The 25013-nt window shown below is 36.1% G+C and overlaps 1 protein-coding gene across 3 annotated transcripts in view; it reads right to left on the bottom strand.

The window, feature by feature from the left end:
• RGS12 (regulator of G protein signaling 12) overlaps positions 1 to 25013 on the bottom strand; it is an 89951-nt gene that overhangs the window by 59852 nt on the left and 5086 nt on the right. For all 3 annotated transcript variants that reach the window (XM_049797909.1, XM_049797910.1, XM_049797911.1), the window contains exons 2-3: positions 21643 to 23585; positions 5411 to 5530 (exon numbers count right to left, since the gene is read on the bottom strand). In XM_049797909.1, coding sequence (XP_049653866.1) covers positions 5411 to 5530; positions 21643 to 23499 — 1977 coding nt within the window. In that variant the 5' untranslated portion in view covers positions 23500 to 23585. The remainder of the gene's footprint in view (positions 1 to 5410; positions 5531 to 21642; positions 23586 to 25013) is intronic.

Here is a 25013-nt window from a genome sequence, read left to right on the forward strand (position 1 = left end):
CAATGTTTAATGTCATGACTATTAGACTATTTAAATGTATATATTTTAGTTCAGCAAGAGGGTTTGAGCTGTTACAGCAAGTGACTATAAAACCACTAAGCACACATCTTACTCTTTGCACTGTTTTTAAAGCTGACCCCGGACGCACACTCTGAGAAACAGGATCACTGCTACTCCACTGAGCCGCAGCAGGCAGACTCAAAGAGAAACGAAGAACCTAGGCTGTGGTCACAGATCCATGAGGGCTCCAAAACAGCAGTGTTAGTGGGCTGGACTGTGTTAGCATTTGGACTTCAGAATATCCATACAGGACACAGGAGTAGCCCTTTAAGAACTCTATTATTAGCACGATAAAAATACAGAACTACCTTTCACATACAAAAAATAAGATTTTATTCTTGCATGCGGTTTTATTTCACAGCTGGCCTTTTCTCCATCTCCGTGAAAGCAGACAGCAAAACTATCAATTGGTCAGTTACATCTTAGATAAAAATTAGGAAAAAATACATGCAAAAGATGCAATACTTAAAGGTAGTACATGGTAGAACCTGTGTGTACTGGCAGCCCACGGCAAGTTATCATAGCTTAAAAAAATTGGTGAAACCTAAGACAAAAATATACATTCTTTTCAAATTTTAAAGTCACAATTATAAGCTGAGAATGAAGCGGCCTCTTGATTTAAAACACATAATTATTACTAGCCATAGCAGTGGCACTGTGGCCGTACCAATGATCTAAGAACATCAGTAGAGCAAGCTCTGCAGGGAGAGTTAATACTTTTTATTAGATCAACTGACAGAATGGGAAAAGTTTGGGGCATGTTTAGCTCTTCTTGTCTGATTTTCCTAGTATACTAGTTGGTCTAATATAAGCTATTATCTCCCTGTGTAAGCTTTGTCTGATTATTTAAATCAGTCAAACAAAGACAGGTACCCACTTAAAAACTCATTATTAAGTCAAATGAGCACTTAGGGGTTTTTGCCACCCACAGATGCCAAAGCTAATATCCAGCAGAGACATGTCATTCATTAGTATAAAAACCTTATACCAAGAGATACGTTGTATGCTTTCAATTAGCAGATGAAATGCAAAAAAAGTTGCTTCAGTGGAATTAACAAAACAGAAAAAAAAAATCAAGCATTATTATCTATAATAACAGCTAATAATACTACATTATTAATGGTTATAATTAAGATAGAACATTCTAACAAAATTCCTCACACTGATTTTTAAAAGGAATATATGATACATTCCAACTTTGAAAACATTACTAAACTCTAGAAATTTGATCCAACAAATGTTCTTTTAGGTTTCCAAAACAGGATGAGAACAAGAAGAAAAGCAGCAACAGCCATCTTTTTTTGTCCTGATATTTAGATAAAAGAATTAAATAGTCTTTAATTTTAAAAAGATCTCTACATTTAAATATTATTTAGCAAACTCAAAGAGTTTGACACTTATTTGCCTAAGATATTATGTCTCTCAGTATACTATTCTGCCCTATTTTTAACCACAGAGAAATACCAAAAGTGCAAGTGCCACAATGATTTTCAGGAAACACAACAGCTTTGAATGTTCTCCTTGGCGAGGAGGAACCTAAATTTGTTGCCTTCAAGGGAATACTGCAAGGGTTCCCCATTTTTACAGACCTCAAGAAAAATTAAAATATGAATGGAATGAGCTACAGTTGAAAATGTTATGGAATCTGATTCCAAAACTGTTGATGAGTAAAAAGGTTACTCCGTTTAACGTAAATTTTTACAAAGGCAGTGTTCTAGTCTCTGCAGTGTCACAGAGACACCTTTAATGTGTTTATAAATCTATAAACAATGCCTTTGCCAGGACAGAATCATGCAAGAGGATGAAAGTAGTGGCACTTACCTACAGGGAAGAAAAGTAGGAAGAAAGATAGGATCATGCTCTCTCATTAGTCCAAATATTAAATAATCCTAAATCATAGCAAGTTCCATTTAGCCTAAGCTACACCTTGCAAATATGAACCAGCAAACATGCTCTAAAATAAAATTGGTGGAAATCACAGAATTTTAATGTGGTTAATGGACACTATTTTATAATGACAGATGATTCACACAGGAAAATTTATTACTACATACAAAATAGGAATCTGTTCTTAATAAAAACAGATTTCTTGTAATTTAATAAAGAAAAAGTTCTGAATACATTAAAAACAACATAATTAAGGCATATAGTAGACATGCTAATTTTCTTAATTCAGTTCTAACTTACAAGATAAACATATTCAGCCCTGGTGTGAACAAGCACAATTTCCACAGTTCAGAAATAAAATTGTGTGGTCTGTGAGACATTTTCTGCACCATAGTCATAGCATAACTGCATCTGTTAATTTTGCACTCTCATCCTATTTTGATCCCTGCAGATTTAAAATAATCTTGTATACAGGTTCTATTAGTAAAAAAAGCACCTAGAGGTTAATCCTACAAACTCGTCTGTTTTCTTCTATGTATAATACAGTTTCTGCAGGTAAGAGGAAATGTTTAAGGAGGGGCAACCATATCATTATGGCTAATTCTAACCTTATAAGAATATTGCCTGTGCATGTATCGCCAGCCATAATCTAATAATTTAAAAGAAAAAATGGAATATTCTCTTGCAATCACTGTTTTTATCTATTAAAATAATATATATAAAAATATGTTTTATTCTTGGGTAGGGTTAAAAAAAAAAAAACAAACTGCAAAGAAATCACGCCACCTTATGGCAGAAGACAGCAAAACTGACAGCTGATATTTCACACACTACAGCTCCAAAGACAAGAGGAGCAAGTTCATACTTTCACAAAAAATCCAAATACAACCTTCTTCAGACACATAAGCAAATGAACAGTGTTTAGCATATGCCCATAAAAGAAACTGCATGGAAACTACTTATACCGCTCAATTTAGAAGATTAAGTTGGATGCCAGCAGGAATCAAACCCACAAGCTCAGAGAACCATATTAATTTTCAAACTTCATGTTTGGGTTAGTACCTTATCCATTCTGCTAAGGTAACTGGAGAGAACACAAAAGCAACTGAGTAGCCTATATAATATGTTCATGATCATTATTCCAAAGGTGGAGTCTCTAAGAATTTCCTGGTATTGTTATTTCCTCTTCCAGCAACTCTAATCGGTGACCTGAAATAATCTAAACATGTACTAACAACATTGTGTTCTACTACGCTTAGTGTAACCGTACTTGGGAAAAGTGCTGCAGTAGCAATGTTAAAGTTAGAACCAAAATCAAAACACCTCAACACTATTTTGCTTTGACTTAATAAGTTTTTGAAATTCCTCTCTGGGTTGATATTTCGCCTAGGATATCGTTCTCTTATGGCATGCAGAGGGAAAAAAAAAGAGATTTCAATTTGAAAAGAAGCAATTGACAGAGAGCAGTCCACACCCAAATAGCTATATATAGTAAGGGCGTTCATCCAAATACAGATTTTAATACAGATTGTTTCTTTGTTTAATTCATATCATGACCTAGAATGTAAGTTTCCCCATCCAAGGTATCAGCTGTAACAATTAGGACACTGGGTAACACAGAGAGCATCAATTCCTCCTGTTAGTGCTACTCAATTTATATACACTAACGAATACCAAGTAAGACATAATGAAAGAAAAATGAACTTTTTAGGTCAGTAACTACGACATCTTTCTAAAATTAATGGAGAGTACCAAGTCCCTATTTTAATGAATATTTATGCAATGTAAAACAGCTCCAACAACAGAAATTAAATTATATCCTTGGTGTTTAAAACACTCTCAAAATATGAGATGTACACATAAATCTATATGAAATTTCAGCCTGGAAGAACATGGTGTGAACCATGTTCTTCCTATTGCACACGAATTACTAGCACCAGGCTCTTAGATCTTCTGAGAGGATTCTCTCTTACTGTGACCAGAAACTCTGTCAAAACTGATAATATATCTAGTAGCAAGCTTTTTTAATTTAGAAGAATCACCATTTTCTGATGAAGAAAGATGTAGCTAGACGGTTCCAAAACAGCTTTATCCAGAGGATCTTGCTCTGTTTGTTAAAGTTATGCACTTACTTTATTAAAGTTCTGAGTGCAAAGAAATGAAAAAGTATTTTCCATGGCTAGAAAAAATAAGCAAGATACTTAAAAGCTTCAGACAAGATAGAAGTAGACCACAATGAAAAATGTCCTTTAAAACCTCTAAGAAATAAGTAATTACAGTTCCTACCTGCATTCCCTAAGCACGCCAGAAGCTACTTCCATATATTTTGTTCCCTAAAAATCAAGGGCACTGAGCTCCCCTCTCCTTTAGTTCAGAGTCAGTGAAATGCTGTTCTTCCTACATTTTCCCACAGCAGGAAACTCAGAATATCTCCTTCTTTCCTCCTCCCATCTCAAACGCTTTTTAAACACCTCCTTCCCATTTAGAGGAATCAGTGTGCCACATTCCCTCCCATGCTGAAGAGCGATACAGTATGTATTACATGGTTCCTATGCCAAGAGCTCTGCACAGATTTTTGTTTCTCCCCAACCACAAACCTTCTTCCAGATAAGCATGATAAAGGGGTAAAGGAAAAATCTCTCTATACACCTTCACATCACTATGGGTCAGATTTTCCCAAAGAAGCACACTAGAAAAGAAGGTATAATGAAGCCATATTCCTACAGCTGGTTGAGGGAGGCTCTCAGCAGAGCAGGAGGAGTAGCTTTTTAAATTCACATGGCTTTTCATTCCTTGTTTTCACCAAAATCAATAAAGTTTGGCAACTGAGGCCCAGGCATCAGCTGATGTTATACCAGATGTGAAATAGCATTATTATAAATCACCATAACCAATGACCAACACCAAGTTGATTGGGATTCCCTTTTCTCAACTGCTGACATACAAGGAGGAAAAACCTATTTAAGTATTTTTGAAAACTTTTCCATACTCGGTAAGCTACATTCCTTAGTAAGTTATGTAAAGAGACTGGTCCAGCAACAAATTTAACTGCCCCAAATTTTCTCAATGCATTGATCATCAGCTGAATGAAAAACGAGAATATAATAAGCATTTGATTTTTTATATGATATCATGATACAATGATTTCTAAGATATGATGAACATTTTGATCACAAAAACTGTACTGTTTTGCTTTACATGACCAGCCGTGATGGGTAAAACAAAGTCTAAATTTCCCACAGAAAGAATGGCCACTGCTGGCATCAATGTAAACTATTAAAGAAACACTGCAAAAGTCAGGTGATACCTGAAATCTGTATTCCTCTTGCATAAATGTCATATGATGATTACTAACTTTATTACACTACAGATATTACGTACTTTCTTTCATTAATGATCAGCATTAACTACTGTAAGTTCCTCTCCAGGACTCACTTCTAAGTTTTAGGTGAAAGTTAATTACCTCAAGGTCATCCAGAGAACGAGTAATACTAAATCGCTTAGATCTTCCAAATGATCTTCGAACAGAAGAACGTGGGGGAGGAGCCTGATTTAATCCCACTGGATGTCCAAATTTTGCACCCTAAACAAAACAGACAATATATATTATTATTTTACTTCTTTACTTCTTTAATTTTAGTACATTGCTGATCATAGTGACAGTATCTGAATTTTAAGCATTGGTAGGTACAGTATTCCAAGGAGATGGATTTGCAAACCTGTAACAAGACCACAGTTTCAACACAACTTGATCACTTGCCATGCCCCTGAAAAATCATGTATTAAAATCATTAAAGTTATGACTTTTCCAGTCTCAAGTCAAACATCATAAATATTCAGCATTAAGTTACTGTATAAACATGAGTCATCAGTTTGGTTGCTAAAGTGTACACGTACTACATACTGTCAGTATTAGTAGACAGAGTTTAATGAAAAGCAAGACAATCCTAGCTCTTTACCATCTTAACTGGAAAACATTTACAATGACAAAATATTTGTTCTTTCTATAGGAAATTACCATCCTAGAAATCATCTCACCCAGCTTCTGTTGGAATCTTTCTCCACACTTTTAAAAATCTTACTTTTCCTACTTTTTTTTTTTTTTTTTAAGGCTTGCTACTGTAAAGTCCAACTTTTTAAATCACACAGTACAAAATGCAGGAACTTTTGTTCTGAGGAAAGAAACTACCTCACTTGGATGTTCCAAGACCAGGATTGGTGCTGCAGTAGTCAAATCTAATGGCTTTCTCTTTTCCTCATAATCATACTCTTTCTCCTTAAAAAGTCACCAGATGCCAGTTAAGCTACAACAGCTCAGCATGTACATATCTAGTTTATGCCAAATGGCAAAGTGTAAGCTTAAACCTAAGAGTAGGCACACAGTCAGTGACTGGTGCTAAGCAGATGTACATAAACTCACTACATTATGAAAACTTGTGATTATGTGCCTGAAATGTTGGATGCCTTTCACTGTAAAATTCAATGTGGGGAAAATTCCTCCCTGTCTTCTGATGCTTTCTCCTTTAGAAAATAAGAGTTTAATTCAGAATAAATTTTCTTCTATTTCATTTCAGCATCTTTCTTCTTAACAGTAAGCTTAAAAATATATTTATTAGTACTTTTATAATTGTTTATTGGCAGCTTTGTAATATTTATTAAATTTTATATTTGTTTCTTCCCTTGGGCAAGTTGCTGTGCTCTCAATTCTGAAATATTTTGGTATCCCTTTGATCACTTGTTTGAAAGTCTATATACATCACATAAACCAAAAGATCATAAATTTCACATCCTTATAATCTCATGCTAACAACACTCATACAAAGTAGAGAAAAGCATCGAGAATATTATACAGCCCCTTTACTGCAATAAAAGATAAGGTATCCAACAGAAGATGTCTGCCTGTTTGCTTATTCCCATGGAGTCAACACTATTCTTTACCAACAGGGCTCTGACTGTCACCAGCATTCACAACAGACTCTGTTTACAAGCTTATAGAAATGTCAAGACATAACACAGCATACAGGAATCCAAATCCAAAGTACATAGCAGGGTTCACCACTGCAACAGGCTGAGACTCCAACTTCTTCATTCAGTATTAAAAGTGATCCATTTTTATAAGAAATTTCCTTCCCTCACAATTTTCAATTTACTAAGGTGGGTTTTTTTTATTGGCTGAGAAAAAAATTAGGCAGGTTCTGCCAAGGAAAATTGGAAATCCAGCAACTGGAGATTAGCTTCTAAGGTTTTTAAGAGAACATTTGAAAGCACAGTATAAACAAGCTAAGATGGCTTTTGCTAAAATGATCGACTAAATGTGAATACAGGAAAGTTGCTCTCCATCAATGTTCACAGATAGGAGCCACCGGAATGAGGACAGTTCCCGTCTTCCTGAGCACTTTTAAAATCATCTGTGTATCCAGGCAGGTACCACTGAGGTGGTTCGTGCTTGGTTGATACCTTACAGTCACAGCAGTCTTTCTTGTCTAAACTGAAAGCTTATACCTAATGCTGTAATCTGTGTCAAACAGTGAACTCCGCATTAACCCCTGAATAAATTCGGCAGTATCCGTTACTATTACTGTATAACATACCAAAACACTAACACGGCTCCTCCTGTATGAGTATGTTCCTGTTAAAACAGCATGATTATATGGGTACAACTACTAGGTTTCACCAGTAGTCAAGTATAACCACACTAGTTTTGCAATTTTTAAATTCTTAATCTGTGAATTAGTGAAAAGACTATCAGACTACAAAGAGCTCAGCAAATTCTAAGGCTAGTGAAATTAATGACCTCACTAGTGCAAGTATAACTGGTATTTTGAAACTAATGAAATAGTTACACAGTATGGATTCTGCTTAATGGTCTTTCATGTATTTCTCAAAACAAGATGCATCCCTCAGAGAACTTCATCTTTCATAAAAGGAAACTGGTGAAAGGAAACAAAAGAAAAAAACTATCAATAGCAGTCATATCTATTTTGAATAATGAATAATTTTCACTTTTCTTTCCAATTCAGCCCAAAAAGAATATGAACTGTCCAATATATGTTTAAATAGTGGAGATTGCCAAACATGATTCTGGGAGATTAAGACATACAACTAGAGAACATACACTCAAAAAAATTTTGAAACAGTAACATTGCAAGTTGAAGAGAGAGGAACAAACTGCCTGAAAGCAAATCTAGTTAGATTCCAATGAGAAGCAGATTCTAGATAAGATTAATTATTACCAGATGCCCCATTTTAGAAGTAAATGCTGCTTACCTATTTGTTGTCAGAAACATAACAAAGATAAAGTGGGAGAGTGGACAAAAAACACTTGCAAATTGTGTGGTAGTAGAAAACAGAACAGTAAATTAGTATCCAATCAAAATTTTTATTTAATGTTTTTGACATTCTTATACAAAACTCACTATTGAGCCCTGGATGGAATGATAAATATAAAAGCAAGGGAAAAAAAAAACAAACCCTGAGAATAAAACAGTGCTTAAGAAACAATTACAAAATATAAAAATTCACTGAGCTAACCATTTCCCCAACCCATTTGGATAACAATTGCAATTAGGAAAACGTTTTCAACTGACAAAAATCTCTTCCTTGCTCTGAAGAATCAAATTAATAATCTAGGAAATTAAGGGAGACATTGCTAAAAAAAAGACTTCAGTTCACAAAGTATTTAATTTCCTGGTAATGCTGCTGAGAAGTCTCCCTTTTCATCTTTTCTTGACTCTCTTCCAGACATTCAGACTATGAAGGCAGACCTCCTTCTGCAGATCAATTAAAAAAATTGCCTTGCATACACACATGCACACAAGTAAAGAAAGAATCACGTTGCTTAAGCAAATAGTAACAACATTTTGGCAAATGTTTTTCATGGGACTCTGAAGAGCTGGAAATAAAAGCATCCATGACTTGAAGAGAGAACAGCGATTGCAACTAGAATGTACTAATCAGCATGGCTAAAGAAACCACAGTATTTGAGCAAAAAGAGATTGCTTGTGCGACTTATATTAATGTACATTTTGCAGTCTGTTAGCCATAAAGAAATTATCATACTTCTAAAAGCCTTTATTACACTATTAAACAGATATTAAAAAACATTAAATGAACCTAAATAAATTTCAGAACAGTACACTATATGACCAACAAAACGCTGTTTCATTCACTCTAAACTAAAACACTGACATTTGCTACATGAACATTGGGCTGTGGGTTTTTTGAAATACAAATTGCCTGTAAGCCCTACAAATATTTACTATCATATCTTAAAGATTCTCTTCCAGAAACACTGTGTTGCTGAATTTATGAAAGAAAACTCTAAAAATATCTAGATACAAGAATATCCAAGAGATCCTATCACAGAACAGTATTAGAAATTAAAGTTATCTGATACTTAAGGAATCCAGAAACAAACAGAAAAGCACAGAAGTTTGTGAAAAGAAGTTGATCAGTGAAAAGCATGTGCTACAGCAATACATCCTCTGCATTTTGCAGTACAGATACTTACAACCTACTACTACTATCTACCATGGTGAAAGTACAAAAGAACATATCTCTAAAAGCCTTTATACTGTTACGATTTGGCAGATGGAGAGGAAAAACAACAAAGGATTAAAGGAATAAACACACTGATGCTCTAAAAAAATCCATTCCTTTTTCTATTCTTATAATAAAGTAAAAATTATGAACTAGCATGGACTGAAATAAACGAGCTAAATGTATAATTATAAGAGAAAAAGCACGACAATGAATGGGTCTGCATAAATATTTTTTTTAATATATAACTGGATCACTCTTTTTCCTTAGGCTAACAGGAAATGTCAAGTGCAAATGCATTCCCCTGAAATAATCATCAATCACTGACCAAACTATTGTCTGTCTTTCCCTTCAAATACTTTTTTTTTTTAATTTAATTTTTAACCTGCTTATTTGGCCTTGCGGATGAGCTACCTCCTAATCTACTTGACAAGAAAAGCTTTAAAAGCAAAAATCACCAGAGGAGGATTGATATAGCAGCCGTTTGTGAAAATGACCAAGTGAGAACAGTTTCTGTCTGATAATAAGAAAGGTGTACAAGAAAAGTACAAATGAGAAAATGGAAAATGTTGTACTTCATGTATTAGCGAGACAGACAGTGAAGAAGCATATGACTCATGTTAGTCTGCAAATAGAGGGACAGAAAGAACAAAAATGATCAAATACAAGGTGACTTGCACAAGTCTAGTTCTTTAAAGACAGAAAGAAAAAGGATGGGCTCTTAGAAGTAATTCTAACTGATAAACAACTTAGGCAGTAGCTCCATATAACATTATTTTCAGCAGCTGTGATAGCTTAAGGACTTGGCAGGTACCTCTGACCACTCATGTCAGCTCCCAAGTTGCAGCATGGCTGCCCCCTTATCTCCACTAACAATAAACTGTAGTTTACAAAATAAAATAATCCTGTTTCTAACACAGATCCAACACAACTGATGATGCTCACTGCCAACTCTGGCCCGAGCGTGACAGGAACTGTTTTAAGTTGGTACTACCAAAGAAATGCAATGTGAAACTATGATAGTCAATACGATACTCTAACCTGGAGCTTGAGTGCACAGAAGCAAGTTGATAAAACCTTATCAATTATTCAGAACCCAAAGAAACCAAACACCTTTAGAAAACATCTTCAATTAGCTTAAAGAAATTACCAGCTATAGCTTGAGCTGTGTCATGCTCTATCATATTCTAGCACATGTACTTATCAAGTATTATAACCTTTTAACAAATTGTCATACATTACAACCTGAAATTTCCATTTTGTACTACATAGTCTTTGTGTCTCTCTACAGTTAAACATATATTGTCCTTTTATCCAAATATCTGCATATAAGTAATAAAACAATGAGATTCCTGTCCTCTGATACAACGGTTTTAAAGCTGGAGGAGCAGGAAGGAGGTAGCAAGGAGAGGACACTGGGGGCTCTTGTACTCCAAGAGCTGCAAGGAAGTGGGCAATTTTTGCTAGGTGTTCAAGCATCCTTGACAATGACAAAATAGACAGAGCTTGCACCAGGAATCCAGAAAGGGGAAAAGAGGAGGAAGAAAAACTGTGAGGCTTAGGCCATCTTCACAACATCTAGCAAATTTAATCTTTTCATGGAAAACTCATTACACTTTGTGACCTTAAGGGAAAAATAAAGGGGTTGAATCTTATGGGACAGAGATTTTGGCTGCTGTGTGGAAGAGCAGGAAGAGGGAAAGGTAAAATATATGAAGGGGAGCTATTCTAAAAAGTTTAAAAATACAGTAACAAGCCTGATCATCTACATTTACAGAAGGATGCTTTCAAAACTGTTTCACAATGAAAGCTAATGTCAGAAGATTCACAGGCATGTCAGTGAAATAATTTTTTAAAATGTTTGAGGAAAAAAGCATAAGGAAGTAATTGAATGTCATGAACAAAGTTATAAGAGCTCTAAAACAAAATATAGTTACTGGTATGTAGTAATTTTGATAGAAATTGTTTCCTCCTCCTGTTGAGGTGGAACAAGTATACTATCCTCTGTCCTGACGGTTTAACATAATACAATAGGAGCACACACACGCTAGAATGGTCACATAGGACCGCTTGCCAGCTGGATTAAAAAAACGTCATCAGAACCACAGTTTGGGGAGTCTTATACAACCCAGTTAAACCACGCTTGCAACAGAAACAACCATCACTACCCAGACAGCAACTGGCCATCCTACTCCAGAGAGTCAATTCCCCAGGTAAGCACCTCCCTGTACTAAAAAGTCCAATAAATTAGATTCTTTTAACAAAAACTCTGTCTATGAGTGTGTACAAGTGTCAATCTGAGTACCGATTTCTGATTAATTGCCTCTAAAAAGCGTGTAACAAAAGGAGGCTGCTTATATTCACATATTTTATCACAGGAAAAAAAAAATGAACAGCACCATTTAAAAGTCCTCAATTTAAGGAGCTCAACCAATACAGAATTTGCTACATTCTATATGTCACAGAGCTTAATCATACTAACTATAAAATCATCAAATTTTAATTTGTCCTACTCCTATTTCCAGCTATGGAAGCTTTTAAAAACTCTCACTGTTTTTAGGTTTGACTATGACTTTGTACCATAAAGTGCATAATAGTTTGGAACCCACATCACAGAAACGTAGAATGGTTTGGGTTGGTAGGGACCTTAAAGATCATCTAGTTCCAACCCCCCTGCCATGGGCAGGGACACCTTCCACTACACCAGGTTGCTCAAAGCCCCATCCAACCTGGCCTTGAACACTGCCAGGGATGGGGCATCCACAACTTCTCTGGGCAACCTCTTCCAGTGCCTCACCAACCTCATAGTGAAGAACTTCTTCCTTACATCTAATCTAAATCTACCCTCTTTCAGTTTAAAACCATTACCCTTGTCTTATCACTACAGGCCCTGCTAAAAAGTCTGTCTCCATCTTTCTTATAAGCCCCCTTTAAGTACTGGAAGGCTGCAATAAGGTCTCCCTGGAGCCTTCTCTTCTCCAGGCTGAACAACCCCAACTCTCTCAGCCTTTCCTCATAGGAGAGGTGCTCCATCCCTCTGAGCATTTTTGTGGACTTCCTCTGGACTCACTCCAACAGGTCCATGTCTTTCCTGTGCTGAGGACTCCAGAGCTGAATGCAGCAGTCCAAGTGAGGTCTCACCAGAGCAGAGTAGAGGGGCAGAATCACCTCCCTCGACCTGTTGGCCACGCTGCTTTTGATGCAGCCCAGGATACAGTTGGCTTTCTGGGCTTCAAGCGCACATTGCTGGGTCATGTTGAGCTTCTCGTCAACTAACAGCCCCAAATCTTTCTCCACAGGGCTGCTCTCAATCCACTCATTGCCCAGCCTGTATTTGTGCTTGGGACTGCCCTGACCCATGTGCAAGACCTTGCACTTGGTCTTCTTGAACTTCCTGAGCTTCACACAGGATACACAAATCATATCATTTGAAACTTGTGTGGATATTCAAAACATGCCAAATTTACTCTTGGATGTTAAACAGAAGATGGGTCAGTCTGGAGCAGCAGTTCATCTTTACAAAAAATGCAGGTTTAAGACTTCAGAAAGAAAGTTTCTAATTTAGACCCTTCTGAAGAGGGATAGGAAACAGGGATGCCACAGTAATGCCAATATATTCAGTGCACAAAATCTCAAAAAATACTGAAAGTCTTGGACATTCATAGAACAAAGTAGTTGATACAAATCTTATTCTCTCATCAGTGTTAGTCTCAAATCCTGCTCTGGACCATTTCGCTTAATCTTCCTCTGTTGTCCACTACCATCCCTAAGTGCCCATTCTCCTGACTCAATGCAGAGCAGGCAAGACTGTAGGCCATGACCTGCCTTTACTCCTAATCCTATCAGCCAGCATCACGTGCTCCTCCACCCAAAAACCGACAGTGCAGACTTGCAGGACTTGTACAGTGAGGCTCTATGGGGCCTGAGACCAAGACGGATTAAAATATGGGGTATAATGGGTTAGGGCTTCTCGTACCCTGAAAGAGAGAAAAGAATCTGGGAGGGAAATGGGAAAAGAGCTTGCTGGGGTCCGGTCCGCTGGACCGTAACAGGAACAGAAGCAATAAGTCCTGGGGTAGAGGTAGGCATGCTGATAGAGAGGGCTCCATATGCTATGGAACAAAAAAGAATGAAGTTACACCCTCCAGGCTGCCCTGTGCTGCTGCCATCATCATGGACTGACATCACCTCACAAAACTGGATTAAGTGGGGGAGGGTTAATTAAAAAAGGTCTAGCATCATTCAAACTTTACTGACAGCTTTTTCACAGATTTTAATTACACTGCAAATCCTGTAATGATTTTTTTATTATTTTTTTTTGGCACCAGTATGACAAAAGATTCAAATGGTTATTATTCACCATTCCTGGTCAATGGATTTGATCACTTTTAAGTACACCTCTTTACTAATCAGATGATAATGACACATTTCACTGCCTTCTAACCATGGCATTTTTAATGGCAGTTAGCCCCATAATATAATCAAGAATGACGTAAAATTTCATGTAAGATCTCTATGTTATCTGGGAAGACGTAGAAAAGAGGATGTCCTGTCACATTGGACATCCAAATAAATGAAATTTATTGTTTGTCTCCTGTACTAAGGATACTAGGCACCTACATTTCAGTACTGTCCTAATCCCTTTTCAAACGAAAAACACGCACGTTGATGTTATTAATGAAGATGGAATAGTAAGATCACTTTCTCAGTTTAACTAGATAATAGTATCTTGTATGAGTAGGAAGCCTATTAGTTGAAAATTGCAGAGGAACAGAAAGACCTGAGTACACTAGGGGAAAATGTGGAGAAAATTACAAGTACACACAAAACGATTGGTTAGAAATCATCTTGAACATTAGGTAGGCATTAGCTGGGAACATTAAGTCAGTATGGCCCAATAATCAGTAACAATCAAAACCACAAATGAAGAATCATCAGAAAAGCAAAAGAAATCAAGAAATAAGCTTTATGAATACATTGCCTGCCCACACATTTTAAAAACTGCTTATAGTTCTGGTCAACCCATCTCAAAAGTAATGTAGTACAACCAAGGGAGGAAGATTACAATTATGAAAAAACTTTAGTATGGGAGGATACTAAGCTGACTTCTGCTTGGAAAGTAAGTGATTGGTGCTGAGTTTTAAAACAAAATGACTAATAGAAAATAAATGGAGAGTAAGATTATGCAGTATTTCTCATTACAAATATTAGCAGGGATGAAATGAAACTATATGTAAAATACAATTATGCACTGTTTTCTTTCCACCCTATTAAACTGCAGAATAAGTCAAGTGATACCAGGAATGCAAAAGTACAACTGAGTTTAAGAAGCAACAATTTCAAGAACAAATGTTCACAAAGGTTATTACACATAATGATGTGGATGGTGTCTCTACCAGAGGAAACCACGCGCTGCTAAAAATTACAAGGATATATTTTTCACTGCTCTTCCAAGGTCTTTCTAAGCTGCTGCTCCTGGCCAGTGTCAAAAACAGGATATTGACCTGGATATCTCATTGATATATATGGATGTTTTAACTGATGGATTACAAAATAAGTATTAACCATCAATGCTATATGCTATGAAGAAAAGTAAATAATATATGAAGAGGTATTGTATGAACTGTTAACAACAGAGACAGGAAAATATACACTACAATTACACATAAGCTTGACCAGGAAACCAGCATAAAATTTTGGTCACTCAGCTCCAAGAAAGAAAAATTTAAACTAAAATAGTTTCAGAAAAGAGCTACTGAAGTTATCCAGAGAATGAAAGCTTTACTTCCCAGAAGAGTAAAAGACTAAGCGCTTTACATCAAACAAAATGAAAGCCAAAAGAGAACATGATTTCTATGCATAAACAAAAAGGTAAACACTGAAGAACCACTTTCACTAAAGGAGACACTAGCAGCAGAAGAAATGGGTATAAGGTAGCCATGACTAGATTTCAGACTGGGATAGAGTTAATTGTCTTCCTAGTAGCTGGTACAGTGCTATGTTTTTGAGTTAGGTATGAGAAGAATGTTTAGACACTTCAGGTAAGCTTTAGCAATTCCATATTTATTTTTGTTAATTAAAGACCTTTGTTCCATATTGATCTATTTCTTCTCCAGTGAAGAACTGGTATTTTATAGCTCCTTTTCTTCTCTAAATCTTCTCAACTGCAAGGAATTGGGGCCTATCTTCATACAACTGAAAGCTCAGACAATAATTTTATAATCTCTTATCTCAAAGCTTCTATGTTTAAAACTTAAAATAAAGCCATTTTTCATCATTTCAATTCATTCTGTGCTAATGATTTTTCTCCAGGCTTTTTTCTTCATTGTTTCTTTTTGTTTCTCAAGATGCTGCCTTCCCCCACGACTTTGCAACTCAAAACTAGCTCAGAAATATTTAGATGTCTGCATCTCCCCTTAATTGTCATGATGTTAATTGGAGTCCAAACCTACACTTGATCTAGAAAACACATGAATTCAGATGTAATGAAAAATTCTAAATCTCTAGCACATAAATTTGAAATAAAATTTCACAAAGTCAACATTGCTTTACAGACATTTCCTGTCTAGATTTTACCTAATTTCTTTTTCAGAGAAAAGTGCCCAGCGTTATTTTGGCTTTATATACATTGTTAAAGATGCTAGAACTGACCATTTTCTTGAATCATTATTTTAGAAGACTGCAATACATAGAAAAGGCTGCATGAAATTACTAAACATTTCATTGCTTTTCATTTTCTCATAGCAAAATGTATCGGAGGACCCATTTCATATAAATGCCTTTTTGCAGATTAATTCACATTAGCACATTCTCAGATCTAGCTTGGTGTTTGGGATTTCAGTTGAGTTCTCTTTAAGGTATATACGTACATCTCAAATCAGATCAAAGCCTATAATTCCAAAGGTTAACATTAAATTGCACTGAGTAAGAATAGCAATCCCGCTGCCATTAATTCTGCTTTATAAACAGCTGGGGTGGAACAATTTAAGCTAGTGAGCAAACAGAATTGTAGAGGAAAGGGAAAAAAACATGTAATTATACAACAAAAAACAAATATGGGAACCACATAGCTTTGCCAACATTGTCGTTGCATCTAAAATATCTGCCTTTCAGTTAGTTTACCATCCAGTTACCAACATGAAAAACTGCAATTCTTCGATTTGAAACAAATTACAAAGTTTCGCCAAAAAAACCCTATTCCATTTTTAACTTGAACAGCATATCTTTTTCAGTAATACTTGCTTTGGAAACAAAGACAACTGTGAAGTAGTTACAGTTAACTTCTGATCAAAACACAGTAACAATAGTAGTAACCCAGAAAATATATTGGCAAGGAAAGATGCATTAGTGAACCCCACAGTATTGCTTACCTGTCTTGTCTCTTCTACATTTTTACAATATTTTCAGTAGCTTAAGTCATGAAAGTTACAAAGCAGTTGATAGGTTTTTTTGGTTTAAAATAAAAAAAAAAAGTATTTGCAATACTGTTGTCCAGTGAGTCTCAGAGTCACTGAGTTTCTAGTGAAATAGAAATAATAATCTATTAGAATAATTATCCTTTTTTTTCTTCCTCTAAGATCTACGAATCTACAAATCCACACTTTTCATGAGCACAAACAATAATGTGGTCAAGGTAGAAGTCTTACAACAAATATGAAGTAGAAAAGGGTTTCTAAAAATCAATACCCAAATTTTTAAAAGGCTTTTTAATTCTGTTTTAATAAATTTGTCACATTCACTTGGAATAAACCTAGTACCCAAATACTAGTTATTAAGCTCAGGTTGTAAAACCTCTTGTGATCTTAGATGTTACACTTGCCTCCACAATATTAAAACAGACTTTTTTTAATTAAAAAAAAAAAAAAAAAAAAAGAATGGTGAGAGGTCAATGCCTAGGATTCTGTCCTCATGGAGAGAAAACTCAAAGACTAAACTGACTGTTATGAAGCTTTCGAGTAGAAAAAGGAGTATTTTCCCAGTAAAACTTAATTTAAAACAGTAATGGGTAGACGCATTTTTGGCCATATTAATTTAGTCTAGAGGGAAAGGAATGCTTCCCTGTTCAGCAATTTTTCAAGTCCCTTGCCAATCCTAACATCCCCTGATGTTTTCATACTGCTTATGGTGCTTTTCTTTTGCTTAACCCAAAATCATGCAAAAGGGTGAGTAGGTAAGTGACTGGAACTTAGTGGGATGCCGAAGAAGGTGAAAATAACAATGCAACAGCAAAGGTACTACAGTGCAAAAGGAATAACAAACAAAAAAGCAGGAATTATTCCATTCCCACTGAAACCATAACCAGACTCTTCATCTGCTAGTCTCATAAGCCTCAGGAGACTACACACCCCTGCCCAGTATCAGTCCTACAGCAGTTCAGAAACTTCTCACCACCACAAATCTTCCTTAGTCGTTCTGAGATTGAAAGTCACCTTACCTTCCACGACCTCTTTTTCAGTCAATTTCAGCAATATCATCAGGCGTCCCCCTACTTGTTTTAGTCTAAGGCCTACAGAAATGAAGGACACTCCCCAAAAAGTCTCATAAGATGCTTCAATAGAAATCTGTTCACATGAAACTTTTAAGAAACATGGGAAACGTGAAGTTCAGTACAGGAAATAATTTGAGAGATGCATAGGGCCAGAGATACCCTCCATTAAATCTCAGTAAGAAGAGGTGGAATAGAACAAAGATTTCCCTGATTCATTCTTCTTACTAACAACAATCATTTTAAAAGCCAAAGGTTAAAAAACAAAAAATACAGCAATTGTGAAAGTACGAGTTCAGTAATGTAGGGATAGATTCCTTACAACATTTTAAAGCAAAACAAAAAACCTTATGCTATGCAGTAACATTTAATCAAATTAGGCATTTTAATTTTTTAAACTATTCACATTTATATTGAACTTTAAAATGCTTTGTAGCAGTGTAAAGAATATTAATATTTAAAGTGTTTTTGCCAATTACAAAATTAACCACAAGCCTAATTTGTGAGCTGAAAACATCATCATTAAAGGGACTACAACACTAAAGGGAAAACAATGCTCAGAAAACGTGTTTACTTCCTTGTAACCTGAAGTCTGAAATGCCATACCTATTCCTACCCACGAGAAACACCTCTCAGATCCAGTTCTTAAAGTGCAGTTTTAAACAGGTATGTTCACTAGCACTTTCTCACATCTGCTCATGTTCTGTACAATTCACAAATGTTTCATTAGTGCAGCTATAAAATCAGGAAAGATTATATGCTCCTCCAACTAGCACTGTACATACAGTACATCATATTTTCCTGAATTACATGCTGTGATCATCACTGTTTAGCTGCACAGAAGTTCTGCTAGATCAGAATTGCATCCAGGAACTCATGTCCTTTCCCCAGTGTGTAATGAAAGCTCCAAGGAAGAGGGTATATAATATGGATGTGCAGAGTCCATCACAAAAAACTATAGCTTTGGTAACCTTTTCTCCCTCTAGTGGCTTCCACACATTCCCACTCATAAGATATATTACCCTTCAGTATTAATGTAAAAGACAAAAAAAACCCACCTTAATTAAAAAGCAATTTAAGGTCTGCTCTGCCAAATGAAGCATTAGACTCAGCCACTAGATTGTAAAAATATGAATGTAATCCCACGTGGCCACTTTATATACTTTATTCCATGACTGGAATGTGTCTGAGCATGCTGTGTAAAATCAGTCCTCACCACTTAAAAAGGTCACAGGAAGCTGAGGATATATAGTTTTCTAGAACGTAGCATCTAACCCATCTGAATACTGTTTTGGAATAGACAGTCTTACCTCTTCACACAAAGCAAAAAGAGTCTGAACTTCTGAATATCATTCTCTTATGAAAGCAAATTTGTGCCCTAATATGCAAAACCATAGATTTTCCCTATTTCTGCAGTACCTAAAGAAGCACAGAGGTACATTCATCAGTAATGACATCCCCTGACTATTTTCATTAACGATTTAAGATGAGAACATAGTACTACTTCATCTTTATGAATTACTCTGAATAATGCTAAGTGCTTGCAACTTATGCTTGGAAATAATTTCAAGACTTTCATGAGCTTTTCTCATCAGTTTCAATAGCCTTCAATAATACTGAAAAACAAAATTAAAATGCAGAAGAGGTTCTGTAGCCTTAAAGAGGAAACTAAACACTATCACCATGTAGGAACATTTTAAATGTGTCTTGCAAACAAATTTGTTATTAATCAAATAACAGAATGCCTATTTTATTAGTAAATAGACTTAAAAGGGAAGATTAATTGAGATACTTAGTGTTGGAACATATATTCTGGTATATGCTGATCCGAGTGACACAGTAGGTGGAAATATTATTACTGTTTACCCACATATAGAACATCTTTCATCTTAAAAATTTTTAATGAGATTTTCATTAGTATATTCTTGACTTCCATGAAATAAATGTTTCAAACATTTCAGAAATGGTTTTTAATCTCTGGGAAAAAAATCTAATCCATATTGCTATCATGGACAACATTGCAGACAAACTTGTTGCAGAGACCCCGAAGGAATTTCAACAGCATCCCATGCAGCTGGTCCAGTTCCTAAAGAGCACTTAGGACCAACATCCATAATGCATCTGCACCAGGTGCTGCATATAAATAGGCCTTTTCCTTGGTCCATCAGCAAAGAGATTACGAAGCACGTAGTCTTCAGGGTAGCAGATAGAATTGAATGTTAGGTGGTTTCAGTGGGCAATGTTTTCAAATTAAGTGTTTCTGTTTGGATAATTTCTGTTTGCTTTTTGAAAAGTGTGAATCACCTTGTATTTAAGATCACTTGAAATTGAATACATTATTGTGTGTCTGGAAAACACTGCTGACTGTAGCAGTCACTTCACCTTAAAAATACACTAGTGCATTTATATATATAACTATTATATATACTAGTTTATTTTTTTATTATTTTCAGCACAAAAAGCATACAAAAGAACATATGTGAAAGTTTCGGCTTTACAGTGCAAGAAAAGCAATAAAAAATAATTTCTTTTTCCACACCAAAACCAAAATGTTCTGAAGTTCTGCATTCTAATCCCCCAAAAGTCTATGCCTGAGTGTTACACCAATGCAAAGATTTTGTTTGTAACAATATGAAACAACTAATGAATCTCCACTGCCATCCACCTGAGCAGCAGTCGGATGTGGCGAATAAAAAACACTTTTTCAAAAACAGATTTGGATAGCATGATGGACACTTGAACTTGAAATATAAGGTTCTGTCTTTCCCTGGAGTCAGCAAATATTTTAGATACAACTCTGCTACTAACTGTCTTAGTCTAGGACCAATGACCTCCACTTTATTAGAGAATCCCAGTTATCAACAACAGACTCCCATGAGATTAGTTCCCTCAACAGCAAAACGTGTATGTGACAAAGGGAACAGTACGTAATTATGTTCGATAGCCCTCCCACACTTCTTTTTTTTAAAATCTTCTCACTTTGGTTTATAGAAGCCTAATAGCAGACAAAACAAGTAGATGAAGCAGTAATTTGGAATAAAATATGAATTACAGCTTACTGGCAGAATGTTAGATTTGTGACCTAATAGTGGACACTATAATCACATCGACTATCCTTTGATGTAGGTTTAACGCTATTTCCTGGAGGGAATTTTTATAGTAAAATTGTCTTATTCAGTTAAAGAGTACAACACAAGTTTTCGACTAATGATTAGACTACATGTCTATAAAAATAGGTATCACTAAAATAATAACATTTGCAAGCCAGCCTTCTATAATAAAGGAACCAGACTGAAGATCCAGACTGTTTCCATTCTTTTGCTGCTGGAGGTCAGAAGGAACTGAAGTTGCTAGAATGTCATGTCTCCTTTTATTGCAATGCCACTGCAACATTTGGAAACAATGAAGAGACAAGAAGAAATGTGAGAAAGCTCTAACAGACAACACTTCCAGCAGAAGTACAATTCCAGAGCTGCACTCAATTAAACAGGAATATGCAAAGCCTCTGCAAAGGAGAAAGAACCATATTATTTTCTTCATCTGAAATTCCGTAAAAGATATAATGCATGTTTAAATATTAGTATGCAAATATCATGGTGTAAAAATACCATAGGCTGTTGGGCTTGGTTTTTTTTGTTGTTTTTTAGGAACCAGTATCAACATATTCTTACCTTTTTATCTTCTTTAGACTTCCTAATACTGTGCTGAGGGCCAAATTTGTTCTGCATGCAAAACATCTTCTTAGACCATTCATTTTTATGAGATTTTAACTGTGGCTGACCAAAGCTGCCATCAACTCTGTATCTGTCAGCTGGAATCTTATTCATTGGCGGGGGAAGAGTTCCACAGTTAACACTTGACCAGCCGTCCGTAGAATCGGTGTACGACTCCTGGTCACTAGCATTTCCATGCTGCCATTCTTGTAAAACATGCACAGGCAACCACCTTTGATTGCCTATGCCTGCAGTGTTTTTCTTTGATGGGGGTACTGAATTTCGGGAGGAAACCAGTGGAACTTCAATACGAGCAGAAGGACTTAAGTGTTTGCTCACATTTTGGGACTTATCATTCTGAATTACTTCTAAAGGAATGTTTCCTTCTTGTTCATGACAGAAGCCATTCCAATGGGAAGCAGGCTGATTTTGTCCCCTTCCTACTGGATTTTCCCATAAGCTGTTAGGAATGTGTTTACTCGGATTGCTCCCTAAATCAACCACCAGAACTCTATTATTCTTTTCTTCTTGGTTAAAATTTCCAATTCCACTATCACTGTTACTGCTTGTACTATTATTCTGATGAGCATCTGCATCACCATCAAGAAAAGCCCTCGCACGCATTCCCTCAATCAATTCCCCCATATCCCTATACAGGACAGAAATAAACTGAAGAACAGGTAGAGATGATGTTGGAAACTCTAGACAGCCATTTGTGTCTGGATCTGCTGTACATTCCAGTCCAAAACGTCTTGCTATGCCCTGGTGAATTTTGTGATGAAATAATTCAGGATCCACCATAAAAACATGGCAAGATGTTCTCAGAACCCCTTCATCTTCCTGAGCCAAGCTTGCATCATCATTTGTCTGCATTGTAACTAGTCCAAAGAATCTTCTATCATCTGGGCAAACAGCACTGAATGCCAGTTTCTCTGCAGGATATTCTGCTACTACACCTGACTTGTCACTGCAGAGCTGAATACAGTCATGCATTATCTTCATCATCACTAGTGAATGGATTTTTTGTTCTGCCCGCAGACGTCTCATGCATCCACGAATAGCCTGCAAACTCTCATTTTCCAAATTCGAGGTTGTTGAAGGAAGTTCAATTGAGCCTAGGTAACCTACAATCATGGCAACATTTAAAATGCTTGCATCTAATCCAAAGTCTTCGGCACTCTCCAGTCCAATTCTAAAAACTGAATCATCATTCAGGACTTTGGGTATTTCTTCCTTTGACAGTAGGTTTGGATTGCTTACACTTTCACTGCCAGTTTCAAATTTAATAGCTGCAGAAACTGAAAACGATCTTTGCTTTGGTGCAGAATTATCCAAGTTACCAGCACAAAGAGTAGGATTCTCAAAAATCATGTTGAAAATGCCACCAGACTGCACTTCTTCAACAACTTTCTCTGCTCTGTTTATACCCAGAGCTTTAGAGTCAGGTTTGGGTTTCAGCCACCCCTTCCCATCATAAAAACCAACTTCTTCATCACTTGAACATGAATCTATATGACTAATCCCTTCAGCAATGACCATGTGCAGGACTCCAGAACATTTTCCTATAAGTTTCACTACATCTTCATGAGAGGCTTTTTTCACATTGATTTCATTAACTGCAAATATCTGATCTCCTGCTTTAAGTCCAACATAATCTGCAGGGCTTCCTTTCATAACACAACTAAGAACACAAGGAGCTTGTCCAGAAAGGGTAAACCCATAACCTGCTCTTCCTCTAGCAACTTCCACACTTCTTATCCGAGGAGGAGCATGCATGTTGAGTCGACGTTTGACCGTTTCCCCTGGTCTATACATCTTCGGTTTTTTCCCTGAAGAAAACTTCTAATTAGTCCAGTTTTTTGTCATGTTTCAAGAGTATCACTCCTTCACCTGATGAAGCTCTAAAGAAAGAAAAAAAAAAACCCACATTTTAATTCTCTATCATATTTCAGGTTTTTTAGTACCCAGTATTCCCTTTACTGTTCAGAAATATTGCTAGTGAACCGTGCTAGAGAATTAACACAACACTCAAAACAATTTGAAAAGAACAGGTACCACAGTCTTCACTTTACTGATGAGAAAGCAGTAGCAAATGCAAATAAAGTGGCTGTCCAAAATTACAAAATGGCAAAGCAAAAACCAGAATCTAACTCTTCTGATGTACAGCTGATGTTGTTATACCACAGCATGTTACATCTTCCCCAACTCCACCACGTTACCTACTATTTAGTTAACTTCTGGCTTACTGAACCATTGCAATACCACCACATTCTACAGCACAGTTAAAATCCTGGATGAAGCTCATCTATCCTTTCCTAACAACATAAAAATTAGAGCTCAGTATAACTACCCAGCTATAGCCCACTCCCGCTTTATATTCAAAGTACAGAAACAGGTACCAAAGGTATCCACGTAAAACACGTTAAAGAAATTACCCCTACAGTTGCCTGTATCACTCCACTGACTGGCTGTAAAGGCAGCTTAAAATAAGTATCTCAAACTTCAACTTTTGCACATACAATTCACTTATGTATGCAACAGCAAATGGGTGTTCAATCATATATTAGATCAAAGGGACCCAAAATCAGATTTACTGTTATATCAATCAATTTAATCTACTCAAAAATAATTTGTCAGAAAGCAAACACATTAAAAAAATGCATTTCAGTCAGTCATTCCAACAGCCATGTGTTTTAGTTTAGGTTAAAAATTCAAAAAAAAGAGGAAAAAAAGAAGGAACTCCACATGCTGCCAGTATTAATCTAGTCATGACTTTACAATTAAGATAAAGCAGCTTTATATGAACAGCAAGAAATAGCAGATTTCATTACATTCTGGTGTTGACATTGGAGTCTGGATGTCTTGTTCTAATTATACTCAGGTAAATTCCATTGTTTTAGAGAGGTTTCCTCCACTAAGCAGGTTAAAATGCAGAAAAAGTGTTTTAACACAAGGAATAGAAATGACAATTTGTTCAAATTTTGAAACTATCCTCTTGTTGGATGATATGAACTTTTACTTCCACAGGTCTGGAGGATGACTGAAATAACTGGAGGACTACAGCTACATAAAACTGCAAGAAACTCGGTCTGAGCAAGTGAGAACTAATCTGAAAATAATTACTGCCCTGAGCTGGTCCACAGGCTTATTCATAACTCAGTCACAATGTAACATGCTTAAAAATGTACAAGGTACTCAAAATCAAGTATCTTGCATATGTGGGCAACATTTTAGATAAACAGATACACATTAAAAAATATACATTCACACACACATTTATTTATTGTATCTAAAGTGTTAAATTAAGTGGTGTTCAACCCACTACTTGC

The sequence above is a fragment of the Accipiter gentilis genome, chromosome 3, assembly GCF_929443795.1.
Source record: "Accipiter gentilis chromosome 3, bAccGen1.1, whole genome shotgun sequence".
NCBI classification, from domain to species: domain Eukaryota; kingdom Metazoa; phylum Chordata; class Aves; order Accipitriformes; family Accipitridae; genus Astur; species Astur gentilis.